Source organism: Sceloporus occidentalis, unplaced genomic scaffold (assembly GCF_023333645.1).
Source record: "Sceloporus occidentalis isolate IW3139 unplaced genomic scaffold, rSceOcc1.0.p SCAF_40, whole genome shotgun sequence".
Lineage (NCBI taxonomy): Eukaryota > Metazoa > Chordata > Lepidosauria > Squamata > Phrynosomatidae > Sceloporus > Sceloporus occidentalis.
Genome location: NW_028317020.1, coordinates 8,168,839 through 8,184,606, shown reverse-complemented (window position 1 = coordinate 8,184,606; position 15,768 = coordinate 8,168,839). Strand labels below are relative to the sequence as shown.

The 15,768-nt window shown below is 43.3% G+C and overlaps 1 protein-coding gene across 1 annotated transcript; it reads right to left on the bottom strand.

Annotated features, from left to right (window-relative positions):
- Positions 1-1,028: 1,028 nt before the first annotated feature.
- On the bottom strand, positions 1,029-7,624 carry LOC149290343 (stromal cell-derived factor 2-like protein 1). Its single transcript, XM_089489501.1, has 3 exons — positions 7,459-7,624; positions 2,276-2,472; positions 1,029-1,313 (listed from the first exon to the last, which is right to left on the bottom strand). The coding sequence occupies exons 1-3, from the start codon at positions 7,622-7,624 to the stop codon at positions 1,029-1,031; spliced, it is 648 nt and encodes a 215-aa protein (XP_089345627.1).
- Between the last annotated feature and the right edge of the window lie 8,144 nt (positions 7,625-15,768).

Sequence of the window (15,768 nt, the reverse complement as noted above, 5' to 3'; positions counted from 1 at the left end):
TAGCCTCCAAACTCAGCACTGATGTTCAAGTAACCGATCTTACTCTTCTGCAGCTGTTAATATAAACGCCCTTGTTGGGGGCACACAATGTATTTAACTCTGTAGCAAGCATTGCATTACAGAAAATAAGAGTTATCAGGACTGACTAGATATGCTGCTCCACATTTGGAAAAGAATATGGGTTTTCTCTAATAAGCTTCCACCAATTGTAACAAAGCAGAACATAAAAAAAAAAACCTCAAAACACTTCATATTTCCATCTCCATGGGTAGACACTGCATTGGAAAACTAAACCAATGTTTACTCTCTTGCACAACTGACAAGATCTGTTACAGTAATGTATAAATAAATCAGTGTCAGCCCTCCCGCAGCATTTTCTTAAAGCAGTGATTGTTGATGTAATTCTTTCATGTCTTTCCAATTTTGAAAGGGGGAAAAAAAAAAAAAAAAAGTCACCTTTGTTTGCCTTACCTGTAATGTTGCAGGAGGGCACATCTAATGGATGTTTTCCCTCACTAGTAATAAAACAAGATTACCTAGACACGCTATATAATGTGGAGGCACCTGAACGACAAAAGCCTTCACAAAATAAATTACTGTAACATCTGCTCTGAGATGTCCCATTTGCACAATTTATAACAGTAAAACACAGGGTACATTTTCTTTTGGAGAAGCGCAATCAACTGTATAAAGGTATAGTTTTCCAACGTGTGTGCTTAGAAATGGACTTGGTATTTGTACAAAGTTAAAAAGAAGTTGAAGTGGTAATATATAGCAAACTTAATATGCAGGTTTAAAACAAAAAAGGGTTGGGGGAAAAAAAAATAAAATCTTTTGGATGGCACACATGCAGTCACTGATAAGCAAAGCTTTCTGAGCCCACAGAACATGTTACGTAGTGCTCATCCCACAAAGAGATAGCCCTTTTTCGCAAGTGGATCTTTTACATGTGGAGACTTGCGCATTAAAAATTCTTGACACATCGGGCCCTTACTGTTTTAGGTCACAACTCTGTTCGGCACAGTATCTCATAATTCATCATGTCTGCCTGAACCTGGTGGGGTACTGGGCTTGATGAATACTCCTTCCATTACTTTCCAGTAATTGTGAGCATTGGCGCTGGTCATGCCATGGACTTCTCGCTGCCCTCGAATTGGGTGACTGTACTGCTCACCCGTGATAGTCAGGTATGCATTTGTTCCAATATGTTTGAAGCGCACTGCATCTTCACGTTCCCAGACAGTATCACTGCACTGCACAGTCCAAGCATCTAGATCATCTCCTTCTCCATTATCCCCAAAGGCACTTACTTCCTGTTGAACAACAAAGACAATAGTAACCATCAAAAACAAAAGAAATGTAGTATTTTTTTTCTTCTGTGCAATCAATCCCAACTCTTATCTTTATTGCATTAGTTCAGACTAAGTACTATTGTAGACTTGGATTGCTAGAGGGGAAAGGGGAGGGGATAAATTCATAGTTCTACACATTTTAAAATGTTTCTCAATATTAGCACTAGTGTATTTAAGACAATAAACCTTAAAAAAAAATATAATATATATTAATATATGTAATAAGACGCCTAATGTTTTTAGCTACCAAAAAAAGAAACAAATGTTGAAGTATGCTGCATACGTTGACGTTAAGGAGATATATGATAAACACACAAAAAAAAAAAAAAACACACACACACCAGCAGGGTAAGGGTATTGCTGATCAAAAAATATCCTCAGTTGGTGCAGCCAGTAGTTCCCAGAATACGTATGAAGACCAATACAAGGACAGTAAAGTGCAAGAAGCTGGTAATACTTTACAGGTAAGATCATATTCTAGATTGTGAGACTGCACAGGGCCCTCGATTTTTGATTCTGTAAATCCAAATTGTTATGTTATTAATTGTACAGTGCGGTAGAACATGATGGTGTTTTATAAATCAATTAATAACTGCTACACTGTTGAGGTGGGCGGTTGACTCAGATTCAGCATATGGCAGCTATGAGGTCCCTAAATTTCCACGGTGCTGCCAGAGATGTGCTCAGCTGAACACATCTCCAAGAGTTATATACTCCTCTCCCATACATAACACACACAGCAATGTAATGTAACATTGCATTCGGAATGTTGCTGAAATGTGGCTTATCTGCACATTTGCCTACAGTTAAAGGAGCGCTGCATTTCCCAGTCTCACATTATTAATGCACTTTGCATCTGATTTACTACAAAAAGGGTGTTAATAGTGCAAATACTGTATTTAAATTACAATTTCTCTGGTTACCTGGTTGTTGGACAGAGGGGAGGAGAAGTGATGTGTATGCAGGTTCTTTCCTGTATTCACATGAGTAAGGCGGATGGCTTGGCCACATTTAATCGGCTCCCCACGTGGACAGTCATTATCAGTCTTCCCCCTTATTCTCCAATAACTGTTGCCATCATCTGAGGTTTCCACACCAGTGACAGACTGTTGGCCACTTCCTAATAGGGAAAAGAGTGACAAATATTCATGTTTAGATTGGTACTGCTATAAAATAAGACATTATCCATCTACTGCTTCACATTGGAAAATTCTGCACGTATACAGCTAAGAACAGCTTCTCCACCAACCACCAACAAACCCTTGAAAGTCAGTCGGATCTCTGAACACATGATATTGGCTGTTGAGTCTGTTCCTTCAATGGAAGTGCTGGTGAGATGGTGTTTCAATAGTCACCCAGGGGAGGAGGAAAATACATTTGTTCACGCAAAACGCACTCCAACATATATTTAAAAAAAAATAAATTATAATATTAATTCATTTCCACCGGACAATTTTGAGATGTTCTACGGACACTGGTGTCCCTGTACGGACACTGGTGTCCCTGTACGGACACTGGTGTCCCTGTACGGACACTGGTGTCCCTGTACGGACACTGGTGTCCCTGTACGGACACTGGTGTCCCTGTACGGACACTGGTGTCCCTGTACGGACATGTTGCCTATCCCTGAGCACTGGCATTTATCCTCTGCTTTACAACGCAACATAACAAGGGGGATCCCCATGGGCGTAAAGAATATCACAGTATTTGAATGTCAGAAACGTACACGACACTGTCTCATATACTGTGAGAAAAGAAAAAAAAAAAAAAAACACCTGCTGCTTGGCCTTCTACAGCTTCCTCTCCTGGCAGAAACTACTTCCTGAGACTGATACATGTAATTTACATTTTTGGACAGTGCAGAATACATAGAATCCCCAGGAATGCTATATCCTAATCATGTCATTGGGTCCAGAATCATTCTTGCCTGCCCATCTTCTCCAGGTGCTACCAAGATGTATTTATCCCTTTTTGACATTGAAATGTATACCTATATATCAGAGAGAACGACACTGCAGTGAAAACTAGTCAAACAGGTTTCACTTTAAATGAAAACACTTATTGTGCTGTCACTTTTGTTAAAACACTTGGGAAGGGCGACCTACTGCCCTCCGGCTGCGGATCTCCATGCTGAGCATCCCACTACAAATAGATGGCTGTATCATATAGTGACCTCACTGACCTGTACTGTGAACATTCATCCCAAACTATCTTATGTGACAACAACAACAACAACGTGACCAGGCCTGTCTCTGGGTCTACAGGTGAAAAGCAGTGATGGAGATTACATCTGTGTCATCCTAGATAAGTCAGAAGCAATAATTCCACAGATGCATAGCCTCACTCCTCCAGGGATGTATCTTATGTTTGAATGGATAACTGATCAGGCTGGACAGGGGTGTCATAGTTCTGCCCAGGAGAAATCAAACATGTGGTTTATAACTGAGAGGCCAGTTATGGCTGCCAGGGAGAATAGCTCAGTTTTCGGGCAATCACTGCAGTAAAATAAACTGTCCTAAGCACGGGCGTAGGAACTGGGGGGGACGGATCCCCCCCAGGAAATCATGCGGGGGGACCGATAATATAGAAATCCCCCCCAGGGCTGTACGTGAGGCGAGTGCACTCGGATACAGCTGTGAGGGTGCTCACAGCTGCCCGATCGGCAGCTGCAGCCTGCAGGACTGGTTAGGGAAATCCGTGATCTCCCCAACCAGTCCTGCAGGCTGCAGCTGCATTAAGGTCACACTCACCAGCGTGCTGTCTGTAACTGAGCGCCGGGATATAACGTTTATATCCAGCCCTGGCGCTCAGCATAAACAGCTGTGCGCAGCCGCACTGCACAGACTGCAAGCAGCAAACCAGAAGGAAAGTTGGAACAGAAATCAGAAAGGAGGAAGAAATAGGTAAGAGATGTGGAGAACGAAGGTGGGTTGGGGTCTGATGTGGAGAACGAAGGTGGGTTGGGGTCTGATGGTAGATTTGTGTGTGCATATACATATGGTGAGGCATGTGTATGGGCACTTCGGCAGGCATATGTGTGTGTATAGGGCAGCTGTGTGTATGGGCAGTGTATATGTGTACGTGTGTATGGGCAGTGTATATGTGTACGCAGGGCCGGACTGGCCCACCGGGATAATTTCCCGGTGGGCCGGGCGGCCGGCAGACTAACCCTGAAGACAGCCGCTGAGGGGTGAAAGCTCCGCCCCCTCGCACTGACCTTTTCACCCCTCACGCTGCTTCCATCACTATGCGGCCATCAGACTGCTGGGAATGTAATCTAAACGGCCGATGCGTGCTGATGCCGCCGGCCGGCTCTGCTTTAATACTTTTTTTTTTACTTTATATGGCAAGCCGATCCAGCTTACCATATAAATAAAAAAGTGTTAAAGTAGCTCCGGCCGGCGGCATCAGCACGCATCGGCCGTTTAGATTACATTCCCAGCAGTCTGATGGCTGCATAGTGATGGGAGCAGCGTGAGGTGGAAGCTCCGCCCCCTCGCACTCAGACTGCTGCAGCACCGGATGTCAGGTCAGTGACATCCTGTCAGCATAGAGGAGAACAGTGTGCAGCTACCAGAGGACGGAAGTCAAGAGAAGTAGAAGGTCAGTAAACCAATGTATTTTTTGTACTGTATAATATTTTTTTGTATTTGTTAAAAACAAACAAAAAAAAAAAAAAACACAAAAAAAAAAATCGGCATGTGTGTGTATGTAAGTGTGTCCCCCTATATGCCACTCTGCCTCCAAAAATGCCTTATACCCCCCTATATGCCACTCTGTCCCATGATATGCCTTTTAACCCCCTATATGCAACTCTGGCATATAGGGGGTTAAAAGGCATTTCTGGATGCAGAGTGACATATAGGGGGTCAAAAGGCATATCTGGAGGCAGAGTGGCATAAACAGGGTTAAAAGGCATATCATGGGGCAGAGGAGCATATAGGAGGGTATAAAGCATATCGGGGAGGCAGAGTGGCATATAGGGGGCATAAGGCTTTTCTGGAGGCAGAGTGCCCCATGATATGCCTTTTAACCCCCTTCATCCCACTCTGCCTCCAGAAATGCCTTATACCCCCTATATGCCACTCTGTCCCATGATATGCCTTTTAACCCTCTATATGGCAGAGTGGCATATAGGGGGTTAGAAGGCATATCATGGGACAGAGTGGCATATAGGGGTATAAGGCATTTCTGGATGCAGAGTGACATATAGGGGGTCAAAAGGCATATCTGGAGGTAGAGTGGCAAAAAGGGGGTTAAAAGGCATATCACGGGGCAGAGGGGCATATAGAAGGGTTGAGGCATATCAGGGAGGCAGAGTGGCATATGGGGGGGTATAAGGCATTTCTGGAGGCAGAGTGGCATGTAGGGTATTAAAAGGCATATTATGGGGCAGAGTGGCATATAGGAGGGTATAAAGCATATCGGGGAGGCACAGTGGCATATAGGGGGGCATAAGGCTTTTCTGGAGGCAGAGTGCCCCATGATATGCCTTTTAACCCCCTTTATGCCACTCTGCCTCCAGAATGCCTTATACCCACTATATGCCACTCTGTCCCATGATATGCCTTTTAACCCCCTATATGGCAGAATGGCATATAGGGGGTTAGAAGGCATATCATGGGACAGAGTGGCATATAGGGGGTATAAGGCATTTCTGGAGGCAGAGTGGCATATAGGGGGTTAGAAGGCATATCCGGGGGGCAGAGTGGCAAGCCTGGGGGCAGAGGTGCATAACTCGGGGGTAGGTTGTCAAATGAAAGGAGATTTGGAAAAAAATAGTCTACATGAATTAATAAAGACATAAAAGTTTCTTACCAGAATATCGTGAAGAATAATGTGATCAGTGTTTTGTTCCACTGAATAAAATGGAACTTTTTCATCTAAAAATGTTCGCAGTAGCAAATGTTTTGATCCCATTATGTGTAATGTATTTAATTTATTAGGGCCTTTTAACACTTTTGCTTTCTGGCATTTTAATACAAATAATGAGATAAAAAGAATGGCGAATAGTGTGACGCGGGTATGTATAAGGGGTGCGTGTAGGTATAAGAGCTTGACCGTGAGAAACTATATGGGGCTGGTCTCCAAATTTTTCCAGGGCTGCTTTTCAGTCCCAGTCCGGCCCTGTGTGTACGTCTGTATGGGCAGTGTATATGTGTATATGAAGTGTTAGGAGTCTTAGATGGTTCCTTCAGTACATCATAGTCTCTGTGGCCGTGTCCAGTGGGGTCAATCTGTGGTTGTAAGATTTTTCTTTTTTTGTGAGTTTCTGTGGGAATTTTCTCCCATTCATCTAGTAGAACGTTTTATGAGCTGAAGGTGATATACCAAGACATTTTAGACAACACTATGCTTCTAACTTTGTGGGAACAGGTTTGGGGAAGGTCCTTTTCTATTCCATCATGACTGTGCCCCAGTGTAAAAAACAAGGTCCATAAAGGCATGGTTGGCAAAAATTCCCCACAGAAACACTCCAAAATCTTGTGGAAGTCGTTCCCAGAAGAGTGGAAACCGTTATAGCTGCAAAGGGGGGACCAACTACATATTTATGTCTATGTATTTATAATGCAATGTCATAGAAGTCCCTGTTGGTGAAATGGTCAGGTATACCCTACCAGTAAAAAAGCTACCCCCCCCCCCGATTTTTAGAGGTTCCTACGCCCATGGTCCTAAGTGTGTAGGAAACCGATACGGCATTTATATTGTTTTATATTGCGCCACCTACCGGTAGAGGTGGTAGCCAATATTAGAAGCAAGGCAATCTGACTTCCTTAGAAACGGTGCTGTTAAACGAGCAGGTGCATGAGTGATTTATCCAACAATAACGGTAGTTGGTGGTCCAGTTACACCTGCTGTCTCTAGATCTCACTCTACGCTCACGTGTAGTTGTCATTTTAGCTGTCTCGCCATGCCCTGTCTCAGCAGGTGTCACTGAGCACACCCAGTCTGCCATTATCCTACCCCACACCTGAGCCATATCCGCTCATTTAACTCCTTCACCTTAGGTCAGAATAGCTTCCTACCGTTATGACTGCCCCAACATTTCCCACACTAAGCGGCTCCGGAGTGTGTTGCCAGGACTCTGGTTTCCCCAGCGCCTTACCTGATCCATATTTCACGTCGTGGGAATGCAACCGCACATTATGTCGCGTGTTGAGGAGTTTCACCACCGAACCGCATGTCACGTACTCGGCGTCTTCACGCCCTTGTCCCGGGAGCCAGTAACAGCACAGGCTAAAGAAAAGCAGCGTGAAACACGCTCGCTGCATCGCTTCCTCACAGCAAAGATGCAACTTCCTTCATCATTCTGTAGGAACCAATCGGCAAGCGCCAGCGGCAGAAGGTGGGAGAAGCCTCGCGCTGGACCAATCTCATGGAGACGCAAGTCATCCAGCCAATGACAAGACAAATAAATTCTAAGTGGGCGTGCAATGTTCTGAATTTCGGATTGGTTTGGCGTTTGCGCCACTCTTAATAAGTTATGAGCGAGTTGTAGACACGAGGTAGACGCCGATTGGTACACGGCATGGCTCATTCAACACCAGCCAACCAATGATAGCCTCCGTCGTTTAAAATCTGCATTCGCTTTCCGGAACTGTCACTTGCTGTTCTTATCGTTCAACACACAAAGTTGTGTTTGCGGATGTGGTCATGATTCTTTTTTCTGGGCCAATGTGTCTTATTGCAGTTCAGGTACTAGCCTTTAAATAGCCAATTGTCAAAAGTGGCTCACTAATGGTGGCAACCAAATATTTCTTATAATGGTACTTATAAAACCCATTATTTAGTACACTGTAGATGTATTCTAACCTGCTTAGATTATGCCGGCTATGTATACCAGTGAGAATCAACTGGCATCATGAGCAATCGGGTTAGAATATGAAGGCTCATGTAGTTGTAAGGGATATTGTAACCAATCGTTGTAACCACTATGTATTTATTTGAAATAAAGACCAACATACTCGAATTGGACTAAGCAGGCCGTGTACTTTTATTTAGCTTAACAAAATTACATATTTAAAGAAACTCTTGGCCCAAACCCAGAGTTTCACCTCCAAATAACTTAATACCATAAATATATATACAAAGCCATCTGCCCTCAAAGCCAGAAGGCAGATACCATACCACCAGTTCATCCCAAGAAGGGACAACTTTCACCCTGATAAAAGCACACGACAGATATAATAAAAATTTCATATTAATATACTTATTAGGGAGGGGGGGATGGGAGTTTTTCAAGAAGCAGTTCCATCTTCCGCCCACGGCTCTCCTGCCCAGCCGAGAATACCAGGCTTTACAGGTAAGTACCACAGCTTAGCAGTTCGCCTTGTTGCATGAACGCTAGCACTACCACCCCCTCTATTTATAGCGAGGATTCTCGAGGCGCTCTAAAGGTGCAAACTGCTTAGTGGCGCGCGCACCTCCAGTAGTTTCCAAGTTATATAACTCAGCTATTTTTTTTTTTAATATCAGCTGCTTGAACTTTTGAACTCTGCCTAATAATCAATAGCTGACCTTTATATGAACCCGACCTCCTATCCCCACAACTACATGCCGCCCCGCGCTATTTAGGCGGCAGCAGGGCCGGCCCAAGGCAAAATGCCGCCTGGGGCGAATTTTAAAATGCTGCCCCCCCCTTATCTACCCTTCCTCTACCTCCGTCCCTGCCGCCCCCCCCTTATCTACCCTTCCTCTCCCTCCGTCCCTGCTGCCCCCCCCCTTCTTGTACTTACCTTTCAGCAGTCCTGCGGCGAGTCTCCCTGTTCGGTCTCGGTGCCGGCTTGTAATGCTGAGCGCCGGAAATCTTCCGGCACTCAGCATTACAAGCCAGCACCGAGACCGAACAGGAAGACTCGCCGCAGAGGAGAGAGCGAGGGGCGCCGAGCGGGTACTGACAGCGGCGCCCCTTTCTCTCTCTTTCGCGAAGTGCCGCCCCTTCAAGAGTGCCGCCTGGAGCGGTTGCCCCACTCGGCTCCATTGTCGGGCCGGCCCTGGGCGGCAGGGCTCTTCAAATCGGGCACTTAATTATGCAAGACCGGCACACAGTAAAAGATAAAGCTCAGTGTTCCTGGCATAACAATTCTGCCAATATTATGGCATATTTTTCACGGAAATGGTGTTTGTGTTGTATTTGCTGTTACACCTTTTTTTTTTACACCTCACATAAAGTAATGGAGTGTAACAAATACTTGAGTCAAAAAGCTCTTGGTTTATTTATTTCACATGTTAATGGAATTGAATAAACCTTTATTTTTGTCTTCCAGAGATGTTAACGACGGCTGGCATCTGCGGGTCAATCTGCCTAATTTGAAGAGGAGAGGGAAGCTGTGTTAGTAAACAAAATTAAAACAAAAGGCTTTCTCGCCCCGTCTCGCATGTACTAATAAAATAGTTTACTGATTGCACCTGTAAGTGCGTGTCAATTTGGACATATATATATATATATTTATATACATGCATACACACACATAACTTACACACTGATGATGGAAGTGAGTGTTTGATGTTGCATAGTATATTTCTGCAAGAACTTTGAGGCTTGGATTTGTTGCATTGACCATCATTCTATTAATGCATGTCTTATTACCTCTTGCAGAGTTTGCAGACTGCATTGATTTTCCAAAAGGCTTCACGGATAGCTTGACTCCCCCACAAGAACAACATGGGATTTGTGACAGATGTAATAATAATCAGGATCTTAAAAGGGTCTGTAGCATATTTCTCATATACTACACAACTGTAGAAGCTGCAGACGCACTCTCGTACACTGGAAGGAGTCCAAAAGAGTAGGAAGGTACAGGACACTATAATAATAAGCCTGAGTGAGGACTTTTTGGTGTCCTGAAGGCCAAGAAACTCTCTCTCTTGTTGACCTTTGGCTATTAGGAACAGCTTGAAATTAAAACCAACAATAATGATGAAAATGGCGAAATTGCTAATAATATTGGTGATGCCTCTAACAGCAGAAGTGGTTGACTTTCCAAGAAGACCGTAAAATAATCTCATAGATAAGACAAAAACCCAGCAGAAGACCAGAACTGCAGTGGTGCGACCTTTAGTCATGATGCTCATGTACCTGAATGGATAGACCACAGCAAAGTAACGCTCTGACTGAGAAGACAGAATTGTCAAGAAGATTACGCCCATCAGGTTGTACATAATCATTTGGCTGATGGCTGTTCCAAGTTGATCTTCCTGAGGCTGAAACAGAGCTATGTAAAACCAAACCATTCCTAATAACAAATCACTTATACAGGTGTTGAATATGTAGAGGAACCTGTTTTCTGATCGTAATGCCTTGGTGGACAAAATGGTCACTACTACTATTCCATTCAAAGAAACTCCTAAGGTGACCACTATGACATGAAAACAAATAAGGGCTATGTTGGTAGCGCTATCCAAACTTCTAGACAGAGACATCATTTCTGAAAGGTATGCCAAACAGCTTTTTGATGCTGCATTTTAATGAACCACACCACTAAATTATGTATGTGAATGGAGAGCAGTCTGTTGTCCACCTGGGAAATAGTTTTACAAAATATGATATCTTGAGGGCCACGTTCCATTATGATCTCCATGGACTTCAAGTCCTCGCATGCACAAGGATGCCAGCCCTCATGAATTATTGACACTGTTTTGCACTGGTATAGCCATGGGGTTCAGCCTTCGTACCCAGGTATTTCTTAATAACCTTTTCACCTTGTCACCACTTTGAGGAGCAGTACTGTGATTGAGTCATCCCTGGAAGTTGTTTGTCTATACAAAATGTCCCCTAAATCCTTAGTGAGAAGAATGTAAAGCAGAGTTCAAAGGTATCTTGTTCTTTCCATTTAAAAGGAATCCCACATTGTGTTTTTTTATATGAAAAGTATCAATAATAAAACAGCTTTTTAAAAATATGTCACTATTTCTAAACATTTATTAGAATGTTTTTAGCCTTTCTATATACTGCAATTAACCATCAGCTCAGTGTAATGTTTGTGACTTTGTGTAGAGAATGTCGCCCAAATATCACATGTCTGCAGGTGAAGGAACTATATTGGAACATTATGAAGAAAAAAACATTTTACATTGTACACTGTATATATAACACTATATTTAATACTCAAAGAAAATTTCTTTTTACAAGGAACTTCCCCCTTTTAAGCACCAAACATTAAGTTTGGATACTCAAAATTCTTAATTATTCAACACTTCTTAGTATTGTCACAGCAAGCTCATTAACTCATGTTAAAATTGAATGAGTCTAAATGAAAAGTCCATGCAGCCACCTGCATCCAATGTCACAGGAGCACTGGTAACGAAGCCACTTAGCCCTACGAGATCATGATGACAAGCTGAGGCAAGTCACTAGGTTATTCTTCACTTGTTATACATCCATTCCACACAATGAAGGCAAATATCAGGAGAACAGATACATTTGGGGATACGGTCACAACAGGATGAATTTTCCAATGAAGAAAAAATGTGATAAGTTAGAGTGTTAGGCCTTCATAAAGAAAGTTTGTTTTATTATACTTTATTAACTAATTCTTTATTGACTTTTTGGAGATAAAGCAATTTTAATAAAAATCATTTGATCAGCAGTGGTGTTTTTATATGGAGTACTATCGCGGGCCTGACCCACGGAAGCGTCTTCTGTCACACCACACCTTTCTCGAGCCTCATGTAGTTTCGGCAGTCATGGTGTGTGTGATCAGAGTGTGTATGTGGGGGTGGCAGAGGGTCATTAAACACAGCAAGAATTGATGCTTCCTCTGGTGTCATTGGGTCTTTTAGCATTTGCAATGAGAGCCATTGCCATACCAGGTAACATCCAGGCTCTGGCTACCTGGAGCCCCCTTTTTGGAACGCGGGTAGGCAGTCCCGCTGATGTCAGTGGGCAGACCCGCTGACACTGGTTGGGGTCTCACTGATTCTGGCAACCGGTCTGCTGATGTCGGTGGCGGTCTTACTGAAAACTGCCCTTTTTGGAGGGGAGCGGAGCACAACCTTGCTCCTACACAGGGCCGGCCTTTGGGGTGTGCGACCTGTGCGACCGCACAGGGCGCCACACTCCAGGGGGCGCCGCCAGCAGCGTACCTAGCGGGGGGGGCGAGCGGCACCCCTCCAGAGACGGACAGTAATGTCCGCCGCTGGAGGAGCAGGCTCGCAAGGGAGCGGTATTGGAGGTCTTTAACAGACCTCCGGCTCCCTTGAGTGATTTTAAGCCGGTTCAAGGATCTCCCTTGAACCCGGCTTAACATCACTCAAGGGAGCCGGAGGTCTGTTAAAGACCTCCGATACCGCTCCCTTGTGATCCGCGCGGCAACAGCTGCTGTGCGCCGGGGTTTGTTGTCAGATCCCGGCGCACAACACTGAAGCCGCGCCCACCGCTGTCCGTGCCCTCTGACCCGGAAGAAGACAGAAGAACTGAAGAAGAAGAACGAAGAGGAGGAAAAGGAGCTGTAAGGAGAAAAGAGGAAAGGTAGGAAAGCATTCAGTGAGAGTGGATTGGTATATGTGTGGATTGGTATATATGTGTGGATTAGTGTATATGTGTGGATTGGTATATATGTGTGGATTAGTGTATATGTGTGTGGATTGGTATATATGTGTGGATTGGTATATATGTGTGGATTGGTATATATGTGTGGATTGGTATACGTGTGGATTGGTATACGTGTGGATTGGTATACGTGTGGATTGGTATGTGTGTGGATTGGTATATATGTGTGGATTGGTATATATGTGTGGATTGGTATATATGTGTGGATTAGTGTATATGTGTGGATTGGTATATATGTGTGGATTGGTATATATGTGTGGATTGGTATATATGTGTGGATTGGTATACGTGTGGATTGGTATACGTGTGGATTGGTATACGTCTGGATTGGTATGTGTGTGGATTGGTATATATGTGTGGATTGGTATGTGTGTGGATTGGTATATATGTGTGGATTGGTATGTGTGGATTGGTATGTGTGTGGATTGGTAAATGTGGATTGGTATATATGTGTGGATTAGTGTATACGTGTGGATTGGTATATATGTGTGGATTGGTATACGTGTGGATTGGTATACGTGTGGATTGGTATGCGTGTGGATTAGTATATGTGTGGATTGGTAAGTGTGTGAGAGTGATGGGTGTTATGCTGTACCATTTCCAATGTCTTTTTCATGATCTAATTATGCTCTAAAAGTACATCATAACTCCCATCATTCTATACTGTTCCATACAGTGGCAGAGCTGGGAGGCAGAGGCCTTGCACCCCCACCGCAGGACTCCTGAAAGGTAAGTGAACTTCAAAGAGGGAAAGGGTAGATAGTTAGGAGGGCGTATATAGGGAGAAGGGAGTGAGACAGGGGAAAGGGGGTAGATAGGGAGAAGGGAGTGAGAAGGGGTAGATACGGCAGAAGAGAGTGAGAAGGGGTAGATAGGGCAATCATACTCCTATCATGCCAAGTCTGCGAGTAAATCCTGGAATCTGGGTATGCCTGGGCATGATAGGAATGTGATTGCTGTTAATCATATATATATATGATATATATAGACTTGAAAACCGAAGTTGTTTGTGTGGTTATTTGGAAAGTCCCTGGAGTGCCGGTAACTATTTTTGGACTTTATATATATTAAGGTCAGTAGGATGGCTAATGTAATACTTGTGTGCCACCCTCTGCTATAAACATGCAGCCACATGCTACATGCCCACCTCTGGAAACGGCAACCGATGTAAAAGCATAACGTTCATATGTTTATAATTATGTGTGTGCCGGGATGATTTTCAATGCCAGTATGTTCCTGGACATAGCAGAGGGATTAATAGTACATCCTTTGTCCTCTAGGAAAGTTTTCTAAGGATGCATAATTTCACACTTCATAGAAACATAGATTTTGACAGCAGATGAGAACCATTTAATTAATCTAGCCTACCACTTCTGCTAAAGGGCTTTTCCCATTATCTACTACCCCCAGTGAAGTTAAACCTCCTTACATTTCTTACATTACTTCAGTAGCGTACCTAAAGGGGGGTGAGAGGGGGGAGAGGGGTGCCCAGTGGCCTGACAGCCGCCTAACGCCTGGAGGGAATGAGAGAAGGCACAAGCAATAGTGTGATACTGTTTGCAAAAGCTTGTGAATAAGGTAGTAAATGGCTGCACTCATGGGATCCAATGCACATAAAATGATGTGCAAGGTGCGCTCAGGGAGGGGGGTAGGGGAACCCCACGGTGTCCAGGACCTGTGTCTCTGTCGTCGATGTTCAGGTCTGATCCCCCAAAAGCTGTGATACACTGTAGAAACTTCTTCCAGCCAGGAAGTGGGAAAACCACACCCAGAGGATAAACATCTGCTGCTTATATTTAAAAATATAGATTTATTATGGGAATAAGCCTTTAAAATAATTTGATATAAATGTTTAAAAAGTACTTTAAGATATATAAAATATCAATCTGTAAAAGTCAAACGATTGTGAAAATAAAAAGTCTTTCCTCAACGCGAAACGCCTTTAATGGCTTCCTTAGGTGGTAAAAAGTCTTTGATCGCTTCCTCCACTCTTTTTGTGTTAATTCGTTGTATTTCCTTCCATATACGCTAGATGGCGGTGTAACGTTTTTTCCCAGAACATGAGGACGTGTTGTACGCACATGTACAGTAGGTGACGTTGTTACGTTTTTCCACAATACGCAAGGACGTATTGGAGGCTGGATGCGTGCTCTATACTGGCGACATTCTGTTTATACGCGTCCCCATAGAAACGCAACATTGTTTTGCAGATACCGGCTTCTCCTTCTCCATAGGGCTGTCTCTTTTCTTGGTGTTGCATCGGGTCCTATTGTCCTGCTGTGCTGTGAAGTGCAGATGTTAAGAAATGACATTTGAAGACGGATTAACATGAAGGTGGTATAAACGCTATAGGATGAAAACGTTTAAGGATGCGATTGCATGAATGAGAAAATATTAAACGTCGATATATGAACTATAAATAGAGATTGTGCAGAAACATACTATGGGTTTTGTTTATACATAAATGTCTATATGAATCCACGGAAAATATGGGTGGAAAAGTGCCAAACAATAATACAAAATACGAAATATTGGAATTATGTATAATAAAAAGTAATATCAGAGAACCCATGAATGAATAAGTAGTCTGTATTTATTTCAAATGGGGGAAGGGGTTAAATTTTTTAAATAAATAAATAAATAATGCTATGTCCATGTTTAATGCTATGTCCATATTTAATGCTGTCTTCATGTTTAATGCTATATCCATGTTTAATGTTATCTCCATTTTTAATGCTACGTCCATGATTAATTCTATGTCCATGTTTAATGCTATATCCATGTTTAATGCTATGTACATTTTTAATGTTATCTCTATGTGTAATGCTATATGATCCATGTTTAATGCTACGTCCATGTGTAATG